The sequence below is a fragment of the Rhineura floridana genome, chromosome 6 (assembly GCF_030035675.1).
Source record: "Rhineura floridana isolate rRhiFlo1 chromosome 6, rRhiFlo1.hap2, whole genome shotgun sequence".
Taxonomy (NCBI): domain Eukaryota; kingdom Metazoa; phylum Chordata; class Lepidosauria; order Squamata; family Rhineuridae; genus Rhineura; species Rhineura floridana.
Genome location: NC_084485.1, coordinates 6441828 through 6458560, shown reverse-complemented (window position 1 = coordinate 6458560; position 16733 = coordinate 6441828). Strand labels below are relative to the sequence as shown.

At 41.4% G+C, this 16733-nt stretch overlaps 1 protein-coding gene across 1 annotated transcript in view; it reads left to right on the top strand.

The window, feature by feature from the left end:
* The window catches only part of RAD21L1 (RAD21 cohesin complex component like 1), a 28942-nt gene extending 14261 nt beyond the window's left edge, over positions 1 to 14681 (top strand). Inside the window, exons 7-14 of the mRNA XM_061630204.1 lie at positions 918 to 1016; positions 2317 to 2418; positions 2727 to 2956; positions 4567 to 4651; positions 6124 to 6224; positions 9067 to 9162; positions 11529 to 11606; positions 13463 to 14681. Of these exons, the coding sequence (XP_061486188.1) occupies positions 918 to 1016; positions 2317 to 2418; positions 2727 to 2956; positions 4567 to 4651; positions 6124 to 6224; positions 9067 to 9162; positions 11529 to 11606; positions 13463 to 13651 (980 nt within the window). The 3' untranslated portion in view covers positions 13652 to 14681. The remainder of the gene's footprint in view (positions 1 to 917; positions 1017 to 2316; positions 2419 to 2726; positions 2957 to 4566; positions 4652 to 6123; positions 6225 to 9066; positions 9163 to 11528; positions 11607 to 13462) is intronic.
* The last annotated feature ends 2052 nt before the right edge of the window (positions 14682 to 16733 follow it).

Below are 16733 nucleotides of genomic sequence, written 5' to 3'. Positions count from 1 at the left end.
TGGCCAGGGTGGGTGGAGCGGGGTGGGAATAGGACAGTCCATCTTTCCCTCCCTTCCTTGCTCTCCTGGGATTGTTCCTACAGGGCAGTTGGTGATCATAGAATCATAGAATGGTAGACTTGGAAGGGGCCTATAAGGCCATCTGGTCCAACCCCCTGCTCAACGTAGGAATCCAACTTAAAGCATCCCCGATAGGTGGCTGTCCAGCTGCCTCGTGAAGGCCTCCAGTGTTGGAGAGTCCACCATCTCCCTAGGTCATGGGTTCCATTGTTGTACCGCTCTAACATTTAGGAGGTTTTTCCTGATGTTCAGTTGAAATCTGGCTTCCTGTAACTTGAGTCTGTTATTCCGTGTCCTGCACTTTAAATGGCCCCAGTGGCAGGAGTAGACAGTCCAGCTGGAGCAAGCCGTAAGGTCTTGTTTGCCTCCCTCCCTCACTTTTCGGAAATCCTTTCCCCAGGGCATCTAGCTGGGGATGGACGAATCTGGATTATCTTCTTTTTTTTTATTTTTACAAACTGAAATTTGGTTCTCCACATTTCTGCAGCAAACTGTGATCTACGTATATTTGTACACATTGCTTGGCTGGCGAACTGCTTTGCAAAATTTGAAAAAAGTCTAAATGTGGAATGATGGCTGTGTTTCAGAAGTATTGTTTTGGCAAGTATGAATGTGGTAAGTTTGCCTTTAAATGCAAACTGAATTGAATTCCTCCCACGTCCATACCCTGTGGGAGGAGGAGACATTCTAACTGGAACAGAGGTTGGTGCCTGGTATCATCCCAACTACCTTCTTTGCTTTTTGGAATCTCTCTCCTAATTAAGCCCTAATACAGCTGTTTGGTAAAATCTTTTTTTTCCCCCACATATAAAGTAATAATATCTTGTAAACCAATTGTAAGTCCATTTTTTCTTAAGATGATGTGCTTGGAGCTGAGCAGAACAGCCTCATTACAGACTTTGACATGGAGGGAGAAATTCCTTTATTCCAAGAGCTTCCGGTTGATGATACAGTAGGTATGTTTACAATTCGTGTAGCACCTGCTGAATTTCTCCTGTCAGATTTTTGCACTAGTTTCCAGAGAGATCATTCTGTGAGTCTGTCGAAGCAGAAACAACAAAGGAACCTCAAGGCTCCTTGAGGATGAAAATATTTATTATGGTATAAACTTTTGTGGATTAGAGTCTTCTTTATCAGATGCATGTTGTCATAAATTGGCAAGTGTACGTGGACATAGAGGGGGCAAAAACTTTAAAACGTGAGATGAATAGAAATGAAATGCAAAAATAGAGACTGTGACTATTAGGAATAAGAGAAGTGATCATTCCCAATGGCAGTAATGCTGGCTGGGGCTGATGGGAGTTGTAGTTCAAAAAAGTAACTTTTCCAAGCTCTGGATAGCACATCCTATCACTTCTAAGTGAATGAACAACTATAGTGGAATTGTAAACTTGATTCAGGCCTGAATGTATAGTAGCAAAGTTCTTGACATGTATTAATTCAGCAGTTTCATGCTAGAATCTCTTGAAATTTCTCTATAGGACAAATTCAAAGAGACTCCAGAGTGAAAGTGCTAAATTAGAACTTATTAAGTTGTATAATTAGTTATGTTTATAGGCTGCTTTTTTTCTTTAAGGCCTTCAAAGTGTCTTACAATGAAAACAAAATACAAAACAACTTTTAAATACCAAATAATAAAGACACAACAGGAGTGTCTCAGCCAGACACAATAGACCAATGATGAAGAACAGGAACAATAGAAAACTCCTCAAGACTGAAAGCCTGGGGAAATAAAACTGTCTTTTACAGCCTGATGAAAAACCTATATTGTGTGGGGCATTTGAACTTTCGGGGGGGGGGGAGGAGTTCCACAGCCTGGGCACTGCTACTGAAAGGGACCTATTCCTTTCTCACAACTGTGAGAAATTTGATTCCACACATTTAGGCTTGAATCAAGATAATGATTTCCTGTCCATAAGTCATGCATAGGACTGCATGTTAAGTGTATTTAATTCAGTTTTCCTAGAATATATTGTTACTCTCTCCAGTATGGTTTCTGTTGTATGTCTATTAATTGACTGATACAAGAAAAATCTTTTTTAAATTGTATGTTATTTTTCACATGTGGTGCTGCTGTTTGGGAAGGTTTATGGATTCACCACCACTACAAACGTTGTTGATTATATGCAAGCACAATTATATGCAAAGCGCTAAGTAGCAAGACATTGTTATCTCTTCCTCAGATACATGTTCCATTGTACTTCAGAATCCTTCTGAATGTACCATTCAGCCTTTTGCTATTTTGCTGTTTTGCAGACCATCAAAGTTCGAAACAGGAAGCAAAACTTCACCAAATTAATGAAACCACATTATTGTTCAATGAAGAAGACAGATTTGTACTTGAACCAATTGATACAGGTTAGGTTTATCAAATTTATCTCTTGAATAAAGATGTAATACTGGCCTGATGGCAAATCCAGAAAAGTGGTGTGTGTGTGTATGTATGTAACCTCCAGCATAAATTATCTGTTTCTTATCTCTTAGTCTTTCTTAAATAGTCAGAAGTGGTGTCTGCATTAGCTGTCTCATGTGTTTATATTTATCTTCAGAATTAAATAGTTTTTATTATATTGATTATAACTACAGATATGATAAACTGATCTGTGGTTACCACCTTCCTTGGATTGGCCTGTAATGTGTCACTTGTGAATGTGTCTTGTGTCTAGTCCTCACAAGGAAGCGAAGAGGGAAAAAGAAAAGGAAGTTAGTTGTTGACGCTGTGAAGGAGCTATGCAGAACTACTATGCAAAACCAACTTCTTGCCTATGAAGACACTTTGACCACATTAGATATCGCACCCCCCACAAGAAAGCTGATGATTTTGCAGGAGTTGGGTGGTGTGGATAAACTTCTGAGCAGACCTACCCAGCCGTTAATTAATGAAGATTTGGGAAAGGTAACATTTTATTACTTTAGGCACTTCCAGATAACCCATTTATGGAGCAATCATCCTGATTCATCTTTGTCCAATATGTTTTCACAGACTTCATTCTGGGAGCACTGGAAAGACCACAGAACAAGCATGAGATTGTCAGAAGGATCTGTTTGTTCTCCAGACCCAATAGTCATTTAGCTATTCAAGCTGCTCCTGTTACTATTTGCGTATGAAATTGCTTTTACTAAAATGGAGGGTTGCTATTCATGATGGCTATATGCTATCTCCAGAGCCAGTGTGGTGTAGTGGTTAAGGTGTTGGACCTGGGAGACACAGCCATGAAACTCACTGGGTGACCTTGAGCCAGTCGCTGCCTCTCAGCCTCATGAAAACCCTATTCATAGGGTCGCCATAAGTCGGGATCGACTTGAAGGCGATACATTTACATTTTATATGCTATCTCCAGGATCAGAGGCAGCCTACTAGTTGCTGGGAACACAGGAGGAGGGGACTGTTGCACTCAGATCCTACTTAATGGCTTCCAGTTGGGGCATCTGGTTGGCTGCTGTGGGAAACAGGGTACTGTACTAGATGGGCCTTTGGTCTGATTCATTCACAGGGCTCTTCATATGATGTTAGGTTATTGCTAAATTGTAGGTCCCAATTCTTGGAGCACTAAGGAATAGTTACAGTAGAATGATGCAGTGTAGGGCAATGGCACTGTAGTGATCAGAGATGATAGTTTTCTCATGGTGTGGCTTCAGCTTCAACTTGACTGGTATATACTAGCAAGTCAAACACTGGATTAAGGTTCAGGCTGTTTGCCTTGTCTTTCTTTTTTTTCTTTTTGATGTATTTATAACATTTATATCCCACTCTCCCTCCCAAAGGAGCCCAGGGCAGCAAACACAATCTACCATAAAAATACAATGAAAATACTGTATGTAAAATATTTAAAACCAAAACTTGTAGACTGAACTGTTTATATGTTCAACATTTTAGAACACAATTACGATGAGTTGATGCCACCTGATTTTTCAGTTGTTAGATTTCTGAGATAAGTGTGTTCCCAAATATTCTGTTTTTGACTGAGTAATAGTAAGTAGTAGTATTTACATTTATTACCTACCTTTCACCAGGACGGTAGGTCCCAGGGCAGGTCACAACAATATAAAATATATTATTAAAACAGTTTAAAACCAATTACAAATTACATTCACAACTACAGGGCCCCCTAAAAATATATTTATTACAAGTATCAAAAGCCAGGGTGAAGAGGTGCATCTTCAGCATACAATGAAAGCCGTACAGGAAAGGTGCCTCTGAGGAGAAGAAATTCCACAGTCGCCTGGTCTTGGAAAGGAAGGTCTCTTGGAAAGTCTGCTAGGTGGACTATAGTTCATGGAGACTGGAGAGGGATGGCTTAGGTCTCAAGTTTGGAATAGTCCAAGGATGACATGCCAAGGCAATATATTTAATTGTGAGTTAGACGTTCAGCAGTGGAAAGTGTTAAGCAAGGCAAGAAATGTATTAGTTGTGTCATACCTTTTCTCATGGAATTTTTGATTGATTAAAATGAAATTCGTGTTCCAGAATCATATAGAAAAAAAGATAAATATGTGTTTTTACAGCTCTTTGCCAGAAGTCTCTGGAATGGAAGAAAAAAGTTGCAAGAAGTTGTAGTAGAAGAAAGAAGCAAAGAACAAGCTGTCCAAGGCAAGATTTTGGAATTATGCCTGTTTCAAACTAATAGTTATAACTCCTCCATCTGCAGTTTTTTTCCTAAAGAGGGATGCTACACTTATCTAATGCAGTGCATTCACCAAGAGTAGCCGTAGAGAAGATGCTTAAATTTAGAAGGTACAGCACGATGCTAATGCAGAGTCCAGTGTTATTGGAGAAATTAGTGGGAGAAACTGTTGTATTTGGGAATGCAGGTTTTTGGATAAGGAGCAGAATCTGGGTTGGCAGAGAACAGGTTTATCCCCTTATCCCAGCAATATCCTTAGAAGCAATACTTTATTCTCCTACAGAAATTAATGAATATAGTTAACTTGGTTTCCCCCCATTTAACTGATCTCAAAGACTCCTTCAAAGTGAGGTTAGATCTTCCCCTGCCTACTGATGACCCCTGGGTGAATGGCTATGGAAATGGAAATGGACTGCCTCCAAGTCAATTCCAACCTATGGCGACCCTACGAATAGGGTTTTCATGGTAAGCGGTATTCAGAGCTGGGTTACTATTGCCATCCTCTGAGGCTGAGAGGCAGTGACTGGCCCAAGGTCACCCAGGGTGCTTCATGGCTGTGTGGAGATTCAAACCCTGGTCTCCCAGGTCATAGTTCTACACTCTAACCACTACGCCATACTGGCTCTCCAACGGCTTTACCAGTGCATTATACGTGAAATTAGAAATTATTATTGAAGTAAATTCTCTTCATTAAATAATTTTAACCATTATTTTCCCTTGTCTTTCCTCCATGACACCTTTATTTTTTATTTTTTTACAAAATCACTTTTACAAAGTAAAGATGATGTGTAATTTTTGCTGCACTGAAGTAGTGAATTCTTTCAACATAGATTTAGAAGGTAGCTCACCACCTCCTGAAAAATTATTCAACAGTGGGTTTGACCAGGGTATGGTAAACTGCAATCTGGGCACATGTTGGAACAATCCAAAGTTTCATTTACCATGGCAAAAGTTACTGGAAAAGTCAGTTATCAAGTGAGCCATGCGATTAGGGATGCTAGGTTCAGGGCCTGAGACTGATCCTGTATCTTTAGGAGAAGAGAAAGTCAGCCAAGTGCAGGTGTTCTTGCAACACTGTAATAGGAAAAACCACAAAGTGGAATTCTCCCTTCCCCCTGCACAACTTTTAAAGATACAATTGCCAGGCCAGGCCTCCAACAGGTCTTCTGTATCTTTAAAAGTTGTGCAAGGGGAAGGGAGAATTCCACCTTGTGGTTTTTCCCATTACAGAGTTGCCAGAACACCTGCACTTGGCTGACTTTCTCTTCTCCTAAGGATACAGGATCAGTCTCAGCCCCTGAGCCTGGCAACCCTACATGTGATTGCTGTGTGAATGGCTACTCTCATTCAATGATAGTGTCAATGGATTGGTACAATATAGAAGAGTTAATCGTAATTTTCTTTTAACACTGTTTTATTATCAATTCATTGCCAATAGGAGGTCAAAACATTCTGCAGGATGCAGCTTATCGAGAAACTCAGCCTGTGTTGCAAAACGGCAGAGAAGAAAGGGATAGTACAGTAATTCTTGAAGCTACAGTAAGTACTTTCAATACAATTTAGTAATGCTGTGCTTAGACAAGGGGCATGTTTTCATCAAGACTTGAGGTGGAATTTCATATCTCTGTCATATTTCGTTCAACTTCATGATAAAAAGTAAAATCTTTCTGATATTTTAGTTATTTCACCCAATAGGAAGGTCAAGAAAGGAGGCAAAAGCATGTGGCATATGCTTGAACACTGTACTGCAGGACAAGTGGCAGGACTCGAAAGCTGCCACCACTCTGTTTCTTTTTCCCATTGCGTTTGAAATCTGTGACATGATAATTGCCCTGTGGGTTTCCAATTAAATGAAGTGGACGTAGGAAGATAACAACTTGGAATGATGTCATATTCACACATTGGTCATGTTCTGAGTACAAGCTGTGGGCTAATGCACATCTCAGGCACTCCTGCTTTGCTGTTCCCTTAGGCTGCAATCAAATATATGGCTCTATTGATTTCAGTGGGACTTACTCCCAAGTAAGTGTGTATTGGATTGCAACCTTAGTTGTGCAGGGAAACAGCCACCAAGCATTAGCATTATATCAAAACCAGCGCTTATGGTTTGCTTCTCTCCAAACAAGCCACAGTCTGCAGCCAAGGTTTGCTCTGATTGTGCTGAAGACATCCCACCATTTCTCGTTCTTTTCACACACATCTCAGTTAAGAAAAGAGCAGAGAAGCGCCATTGCTGCAATGAGATTTGAGCACACTCAAATCTGTCACCTCCTCCACAGGGAAAATGACAGGTAGATTCTCAAGCTAGATGAAACATCTGGCTCCAAAACTGTTATGCACAATTTCTGCCTTTAACTAATTAACTGCTGGGTAAGTCGATGATTAGTGCGCTACCTTTTTAAAACAGATGGATCTTGTAGAGAGGAGCGGTAAAGGCCAAACAAACAATACTACAGTCAATTTTTCATTGAGGAACAAGGTCTAAACATTATCCCTGTACCTTCATACTCGCTCAAGTGTGCAACTCAAGCAGGCAATCTAAGTGTAGCTGGTCATGTAGAGGTTGGAATTCTGGCAGTGCACACGCTACCTCCCAAAGCTGCTTTGTTGACCCCCAAAATTCTAAGAGCATTGCATTGTCTTTATTCTATTTTGCTTGAAGTTATGACTAGGCTCTGTTACACAGAGCTCAGGTCATTAGGTTTCTTTCACAGATCCCAACCTGACCATTATGTTTGTCCCAACATACAGAAGAGGGCCATTCACTGATCCTTGAACGAAAGTGCAGTTCGGCACAGCTGTCTTTATTTGTAAAACAAAGCCTTGGGTGATATCCAGCTAACATGTCCCATCAGCACAAGGATTTCTGCTTGTGCAGTGGAACTTTCCTGCTCTTCTCCCCCTGCATGCACCCCGCGCTCTCCCCAAATCTGTTCCGAAGAGTTGGTGAAACCCCTAGAATGGAGAGAGGAGAAACTGGAGTCTGCTCTGCGCTCTACACATCACCCCTCCCTAAGGACGGGAGGATCTGTCCATTCCAGTTTCTCTCCATTTCTCATTCTTCCAGTCTTAAATTTGGTTCTCCACATTTCTGCAGCAAGAGGAGAAATTTGCACTAAAATGTTGAACATTTTTCATGAGTTTTTTTTAAAGATCCTCATGAAAAATGTTCAACATTTTAGTGCAAATTTCTCCCAATAAACACATTTTGTATGCAGTTTTGGTTAATGTATACATTTCTGTAACTTTTTATCATATAATGCATTTTTATGTTATTTTCACTAATATATTGATTTTTACGCACACTTTCCCTAGTATATGCATTTTTTGTAGTCATTGCTTGCATTTTGGATTTCTTATTGTTTCGGGAAATGCACGTTTGAAAAATACAGCTTTAAACGCGAACTGAATCCAATTTCTTTCAAATCCCTACTCATCCCCTTTCCTGAAGTATTCTGGAAAAGGTTTCAGATCATCCCTCCTAAAGTCTGTCAGTAACATGCAGCTCCACCACATACTGGGAATCTGGAAGGCTCAGCCTTGCTCAGCGAAGTACGGACAGACATCCATACTTGGATCTTTTGATTTTGTGTGGGTTTTGTCTTGGTTCCTTTTTACTGCTTAACAAAATGAGTTTTGGTGAGTTTCTCTGCTTTTTTGAAGTCTCATATATTAATGATACACTACAATTGAGTACTTTAATTTTAACTGCATTTCATACAAGAGAAATACCATCCTGCACATCAATATTCCATTGAGATCTTACTTTCCCTTCCTTTTGCCCTCCTCTCCTCAGTTTTCTTCTCTGCCAGTCTCACTTCCTTATAAATGCTTCTTTTTAGAGTTTTCCTTTTAGAGCGAGGAGGTTTCTTCCCATCCCAGCACCTCAACCAGGCTGCAGTACCTGTATCCAGGCCCTGCTAAGTGAAGTTGGTGACAGTCCTTCCTTTTTTTTTATAGTGTTAGACTATAAGGCTACAATCATATGCCCACTTACCTGGGAGTAAGTGACCTTAGTAGAACTGACTTATGTGTGGCTATGTGTAGGATTGCACTGTAAGAAACACTTTTTGAAAAGGTCAAAGAAAGAATATACTTCAGATTATATTTTTATCATGAAAAATAAGTTGTTTCAACAAAAAGCTCTGTTTTTACATGAAAGTCTAATAGATCCAGCTATTTAGTTTCTGCATCTCCCATTTAAGCAATGAATCCATCTAAAAAGCTTTGGAACCGTAAAATTCAGCACAGAAGCTCTGTCTAGCCTTAATTATTGATCTACTGCTGAATAATGAACATATGTCCAAAAAGAACATTACTGAGAACTAAATTTTGTTTGCTAAGTCACTGATCACTTTCCCTCCTTTGCATCTAATATCAGGAAACCATCGATGGAGCGTCTGCTATGTCCGATGGTTCTTTCCTAGAGGCCTCTGTGAGACTAGAGTTTGAGAGTAAGCAGCCTGCAGAGGAAAAGGTATGTCTTATGATTCATGCTAAGTTTCCTTTATGGCCCAACAAATAAGAATGTTTAGGTCTGAGAGAACTGGATCCATGGACTTGTGCTGTTCACTGTCTTTTAGGGTAATTCTTCATGAGATGATGGAGATCAGATTTCCCATTTCTTTAAATATTGACAAACAGCAGTTGTGCAGGGGATCCAGATCTGGACCACGGCACTGAGGAAGGGGTTCATCCTTTCTCCCCTGTGCTATTTTCCTAATGAAAAATCTCTATCCCAAAGGTATTTGCCCTATTAAGAAAAGCCTATCTGTACAACAGGATGTCTTACTTTGGGTAGAGGATCATGGGAAGGGTCACCAGGGTGCATCAGATGTTTCTAATTTCCGCCAGATCTTAGAAAGACAATAAACACAGAACTGTTGCCTGATGGCTCTGAGAGTTGTGGGAGGACAAACTGAAGTTTAACCAAATAAGAGAGATCATGTTGGCTGGTGAGCCATCTAATCTGAGGTTAGGTGCACAGCCTATTTTGGGCAGAAAATGAATTTGCCACTTGAGAGTGCTCCTTGATCACTTAAATAAGTTACTATTAAGATACTTTTAAAAGACCCTCCGTGGCGCAGAGTGGTAAGCGGTGGTAACGCAGCCGAAGCTCTGCTCACGGCCGGAGTTCGATTCCAACAGAAGGAGGAAGTCGAATCTCCGGTAAAAGGGGTCGAAGTCCACTCAGCCTTCCATCCACCCGTGGTCGGTAAAATGAGTACCCGGCATACGTTGGGGGGTAAAGAAAGGCCGGGGAAGGAACTGGCAATCCCACCCCATATATATGGTCTGCCTAGTAAACGTCGCAAGACATCACCCTACGAGTCGGAAACGACTCGCACTATAAGTGTGGGGACACCTTTACCTTTAAGATACTTTTAGATTATCAGTTGGCAGTGGTGACTAACAAATCTTTTTATGAGTTCCAGTTGCACCCTGTTTCAAGAGAAGCTGGAGCTGGCTAAAAATGCTTTAGTAACCTCTAGACTTGACTACTATAATGTGCTTTTATAGAGTTGCCCTTGAAAAGTATTCAGAAACTTCAGCTGCTAATGTTGCGGCCAGATTGTTGACTGGTATTGGTCTATCAAAGCATCATATCCTGATCTTGTATTATTTGCTGGCTCTATTTATTCATTTTATTTATTACACTTGTATCCTGCCCTTCCTCCCAAACGAGCATAGGGCAGCAACAATGGAAGATGCTGGTTCTTTAAAACTTTAAAAGTCTTGGCACCTGATTTATCTTCAGGATCACCTTTCCCCATATGTATTCCCTCGTGCACTTTCTTCAGTATCAGTGGCCCTGCTTCGCATGCCATGCTGACTGAAGTTTGGCAAGTGTCTTCTGGAAGCAGCATGATCTTTTCAGTTATCACCCTGTTGTTGTTATGTGCCTTCAAGTTGATTATGACTTATGGCAACCCTATGAATAAGCAACCTCCAGTAACATCTGTTGTAAACCGCCCTGTTCAGATCTTGTACGTTCAGGTCTGTGGCTTCCTTTATGGAGTCAATCCATCTCTTGTTTGGCCTTCCTCTTTTTCTACTCCCTTCTATTTTTCCCAGCATTACACTGAGATCCTTCAGGTGCCAGTTTAAAAACCTGCCTCTTCAGAAAGGCCTTTGGTCTTGACTGATTTGGTGTGTTTTGTTTTGTAATTTATGGGTTTGGTTCTGTTACTGCTACTTTGATTTATGACTTTTCTGCTGAATGTGTAGTATAAATTATAATTTGAATTGTATTACTGGTTGTTGGCTGATGTTTGGTTGGTTGGCTGGTCGGGTAGTGTTTTTTATGTTTTGTGTGTGAGACTGTAAACTGCTTTGATTTAAACCAGAGGTGGCTAACCTGTGCCCCACCCCAATGTTGTTAAACTCCAACTTCTGTCAGCCTCAGCCAGCATGGTCAATGGTCATGGATGATGGGAGCTATAGTCTAACAACATCTGGAGGGTCACAGGTTGGCCACCCCTGTTTAAACTTCTTTAAGACCTAGAGGCCTTAAAATGGGATATAATTTTAATATATATATATTAGATAAATTTGTAAATAATAAATTTGTAAATAATAAATGTGACAGATTTGTAACTTGATGTGTACAGTTCTACTGAGACTTTTAAGCAACTGTACTATTCATTTAATTACATGATCACGTTTGCAAAACAAATTATACTGAATAGTGGTCCTTGCTGAAATTTCCCTGAGACCACAAATGAGCAGGAGATTTCTGGGACCATCTGTGAAACATTTCACCCTTTTAAGGCATATGGCCATTCTTCATTTGACCTTCAGGTAGCTGTTTTAAATAATTAGTTATGGTACTCTATAATGTAGGCACTTCAAGGGAGTGATCAAGATAATGAAGAAAAAAGGAGGAGTAAGAAAGCCATGGAGTTGTTAAATACCTTCCAGGTAAGATGCTTTTTAATACTGGCTACATTCAGCCATAATGCTGAACCATGGTTTAGTCAGTGCTATGTCAACAAGCCCTAGGCTTATGGGCTCCTCCTCCCTCTACTCCTCCCATGCAGCTTGGAGGAGGAGTTCAGAAGCCATTGCTTTGCTTTCACTTTCACTTAACTATGACCTGTTGTTTCATCCAAACTGAACATTGTGGTTTAACACTAACTAGTTAGTTTTAGCAGACCGGCTTCATAACCCATGATTTGCAGGTGGCTCATTTTGAAACTAACCATGGTTAGTGTTCAACCACAATTCTTCCCAACAAACTGCAGTTAAGTGAAAGCAAAAGCTTCCAAACTCCTGGACATGCAGAATGGAGAGGATGCTAAGCTTGCTCATGTGCTAAACCATGGTCTAGTGTTGCATATGAACATGCCAACAGGAAAAGAAAAAGTAGGTGTCACAAGTTTATATAGTTGCTGTACCTTGATGGTTTGTGATAGAAAAGTTACACATCAGAATAAATGAAATCAATATACAGTGACATTTTTATTATGAGGAAAGCACATGATATAATTCCTAGAGGTATGCCAGTTTCTGGCTTCTGTCTTTTGGCTGTGCTGCCATTCTGATGCACATTGCCTTACTCTTCCCTGAGAGGTATCTGAAACCTGAGCACAGAGATTCTGTCCCAAATCCCTGACAGCCGCACCATTGCTGCAAGCTAGCAAAGGGAAATGCTGGCTGTCCACCATTACTGCGGGAAAAGAATACTTCCATCCCTCAGTGTGGCTCAGCCCCTCTGCCTCCTGTAAGAGCCGCTTGCAAAGGGCTGCAGGCTGCATGAATCCATTGTGAGTAATTCACACATGACTTGGATGCAAACCCTGTAGCTCTCTCTCGTTGTTTCTCTCCAGCAGCTGGTATTAAGAGGCATGCTGGCTCTCTTTCTAATGGTAATAAAGAGCCAGTATGATGCAGTGGTTAGAGTGTTGGACTGGGACCTGGGAATAAGAGTTCAAATCCCCACTCGGCCATGAAGCTCACTGAATGACTTTGGCTCAGTCACTTGTCTCTCAGCCTAACCTACCTCATAGAGTTATTGTGAGGATAAAATTGGGAGGGGGAGAACCATCTTTGTATGCCATCTTGAGCTCCTTGGAGGAGAGGTGGGGTATAAATGACATAAATAAATAATCATCATAACTAGTAGCCATGCATACCCTTATTGTCCATTAATTTGTCTTAATACCTTTTGAAACCGTAGAGTAACTATGTGCTTCCTTTTGAACTTCCTTATGTTTGTGCTGAATCTCCCACCATTCGGCTTCATTGGATGAGGATGCTGGGCTCACTATGCCTTTGGTCTGATCCAGCAGGGCTTGCCTTATAGTCCTGTCTTCTGACAAACAGCCGGCTAGAATGCTTTCCTGCAAGTAGATTGACTGCAGGGGTGTGGAAGAACCTGTGGCCCTCTAGATGTTGTTGGACTGCAGTTTCCATCATCCCTGGCTGTTGGCCATGCTGGCTGGAGCTGATGGGCGTTGGAATCCAACCACGTCTAGAAGGCCACAGGTTCCCTATCCCTGACCTGCATGGTGTGTGTGAGAGAGAGTAGGGAATAGTTGTATCTTTCTATATGAAATGGTGATTAATGTGGGGATAAATCGAAAGCAGGAAAGCAATCCATATGACCCATTTACCCTATTCCCCAATTCCTTCCATCAACAAACATTGGTAGTGAATATAAAGCCGAACAGTGCAGTATATGTCCCACAGCTGCTGACTGTCATTTTCATATGCAAAATTAATGTCACCTCACGACTTGTCTATTGATTTGTTTCTTTGTTTTGTTCCCTGTGCAGCACATTAACCAGACAGGGGCAAAGTCTTTCAGTTTTCTGGCCCTCTGTGTGAACAAGAACAAGAAAGACGTTGTAGCCAAATTCTACAGCTTGCTTGTCCTAAAGAAACAACAAGCTGTTGAGGTGGCTCAGGCTGCTCCCTATGCTGACATCATAGTGACGGCGGGTCCAGAGTTCCGTAACCCCTGAAGTTAAAATGGTCTCTTTTTAACAATTACGTGCTCTGATTGAAAACTGTACTCTGCATTTTATAAAAGTTCTAAAGAGACTCCTTACATCATTTCGGCATCTTTTCTCCAAATTAGATGGTGACTTCCACTGGATAGGTTAGCATATGTAATTCCTTGAGAAAAAGAGCTAATAGTTTGTGTGTAGAAATATTTTGTTTAAAAAATTTCCATGTCATTGTTTAATAAGCATATCTACAGTTCAGGTTGTTAGGAGAAATACTGTTTTGTAAAAAGTGTAAAACTATAATATTTTGCATAGTTTACCTGTTTATCCATGTGTTCATAGAGGGTAAAAACTGAGCTAGCTATTTTGGATTCTTTATGCATTATTCACATAACTGGCTGATCATTATCTGTGGAAAATGCAGATATCAGCACATACTCAGGACACTCTTTCATAGCAAGAATGAGTATTCTGTCCAATTGTTACCTTCTAGGCCAACATACGTGTTAACTAAACTTTGACATTTTTAGTTACAATAGCGTGCAATAGTTTTCTTAGGGCAGGTGCCTGGTGCGTATTCTTTATGGTGCTTGTTTCAGGGACAAGTTACATTTGGGCAGTGCATCCAATTCCCCGCAAACACCACACCCTGAGTACTTGACTTTATACTGACGACATGCCTGTGTGCACTATACTGTAGGTGTTGTGGCTTTAAATTTGTGGCACAGGAATGTTCCAAGAGGAGTGTAACCTGCTTCCTCATCCCACCCCTTGTTTTATACTATTGAAGCAAGAGGATGGTAAGCTAGCATTCAGGGGCATCCTAAGGTTGCAGGTGGATTGTCATTTCTAATGAAGGTGATGTGTCAGAGCCATTGCTAACTATGATGTAGACCAAGGGTAGCCAACATGGTGCCCTCCAGATGTTGGAACTCTTATAAAATAGTTTTATGGCTTGTTTAAATGTATGTGGTCTCCTATTTAAAATGTGTAGTTAAACATGTTGTTTTTATTTGTTTTTACTCTTTTATATCTTCTGAGATATTCTGATTCATTCATTTAGTTCAATAAATGCTCTTTTAACCTTAAAAATTGTTTAAACTGTGTCACGTAATAAAATGTAAACAGGAGTGAGAAGCCTAGCCAAAATGTTGTCATACGTAGGATGCAAAACGTCAAGAACCAAACTAGACATGATGACTGCACACCAGTTTGCTTAAATCTGGTTGTGTCCCAGTCAAATACATACCAGGGGATGAGAGATGTGGTTTTTAGAGCAAAAGGATGTAGAATGCAGGTGCTAAATCCTCCTTTGTTCACAGGTTATCTTCTTCATAGTCTGTGTCTACCAACACCCCTAGCTCTTTTCTCCTCATCCAAATTCCAACAACTGAAGTGAGCTTTGCTATGAAAAAGCATTTGGGGAGAGAGATTATAGAGAAATAAGCCATGGATGCGAGGAGGGTTTAACATCTCACATGTGTATGTGCCCCTATTGTCTAAAGACTGGATACATGTACGACGTACGTCAGCCCCAAATTTCATACGTGACTTGGACAGATCTAGAGTTTCAACAGGAAAGTTTGTCAATCTTAAGATTAAATTGCTGAAGGACATATGGTGACAATAGGCCCTATCCACCAGGAACATCTTCTGCACAAAACTTTTGAACGGGCTGGAGGTGATGCAAAAGAGCATCTTTTGTGTTCTCATGTAAATTCTCTCTCCTTTATTTTGTGGCTTTTCCAGGGCATGTTCCTGGTAGACTGAGCCTATTGTGGCTTTGTATAATCAGGCCTGTGAATTCAGAAAGGGAGTTTGCTCTATATATCTTACAGACAAAAGAGAGGTCACTTCCAGACAACCTGCTTATTGAGCATTTATCCCGATTTGTTTGTGGAGAGATTAGATAACAGGTGCTTCCAGACTGTCACTATTTTCAGGTATGATTCAATCACATACTGGCAAATCCAGGTGGCACAATTGTAGCTGAAAACTTGAATTTGTTAGTATGTGATTGAATCCCACTTGAAAATAGAGACCATCTGCAACACCCAAAGTGACAGTCTGAATGGCATGATCATACCTAATAAGTAAGAAACAATATAATGTGTATGTAAAAGAGTGATGTCATGTGAAATATGATGTATAAAACCTAAAGATCACCAGGCCTCCTCTCCGTGAGACAAAGGTTGTTGACTGCATGTACTGGAGGTTGGGCCCAAAGGGCAGTCTAGGGATTCTGCTCTTGTACCGTCCACCCTGCTGCACGACAGACTCCCTGGCTGAGGTACTGGAGGTGGTCTCGGATGTGTGTGCACAGTCCCCAAACTTGTTAGTATTGGGAGACTTTAACGTACATTCAGAGGCCATCCTCACAGGGGTGCCTCGGGACTTCATGGAAACCATGGCTTCCTGGGAGCTGCACCTTATTCCAACGGGGCCCACCCATGTAGCTGGTCATGCACTCATCCTCGGGTTTGTCTCGGGAGAGGAGGAGAGTGGTCTGAAAATTGGGGGTACATCCATCACTTGGTGAGGGTGGACTTCTTGGTGCCACAAACCCTCCGTGGGGGTGGAGCACCCATTAGGATGGTCTGCCCCAGACGTCCGATGGATCATGATGGATTCCTGTATGCACTTGGGGATTCTTTGGAGCATGCACACGGGCACTCGGTTGAGACCCTGGTGGAGGGGTGGAATGCTGCAATCACCGGGGCATTAGACTGGGTGGCTCCGAAACGCCCTCTCCCCTAAATAGAGCTCAGACAGCACCATGGTATACTCCACGGTTGAGAACTCTGAGGCAGGAGGTGAGATGGCTAGAGCGCCAGTGGCGGAAATCTCGCTCTGATGATGATTGGACACGGGTTAGAGCGGCTGCGGTAGCCTACCATGTGGCAATGAGGGCAGCAAAAAAGGATTTTTATGCTGCCTCCATTGCGTCCGCAGAGTGCTGTCTCGGGATGCTGTTCCAAGTGGTCCAGAGCCTGGTTGGTCCAGTTGCCCCGGAACCGATGGAACATGCTAAGGCCTCCTGTGATGAGTTTGCAAAGCACTTTATGGAGAAAATCAATCGTATTAAGAGTGCTATTCC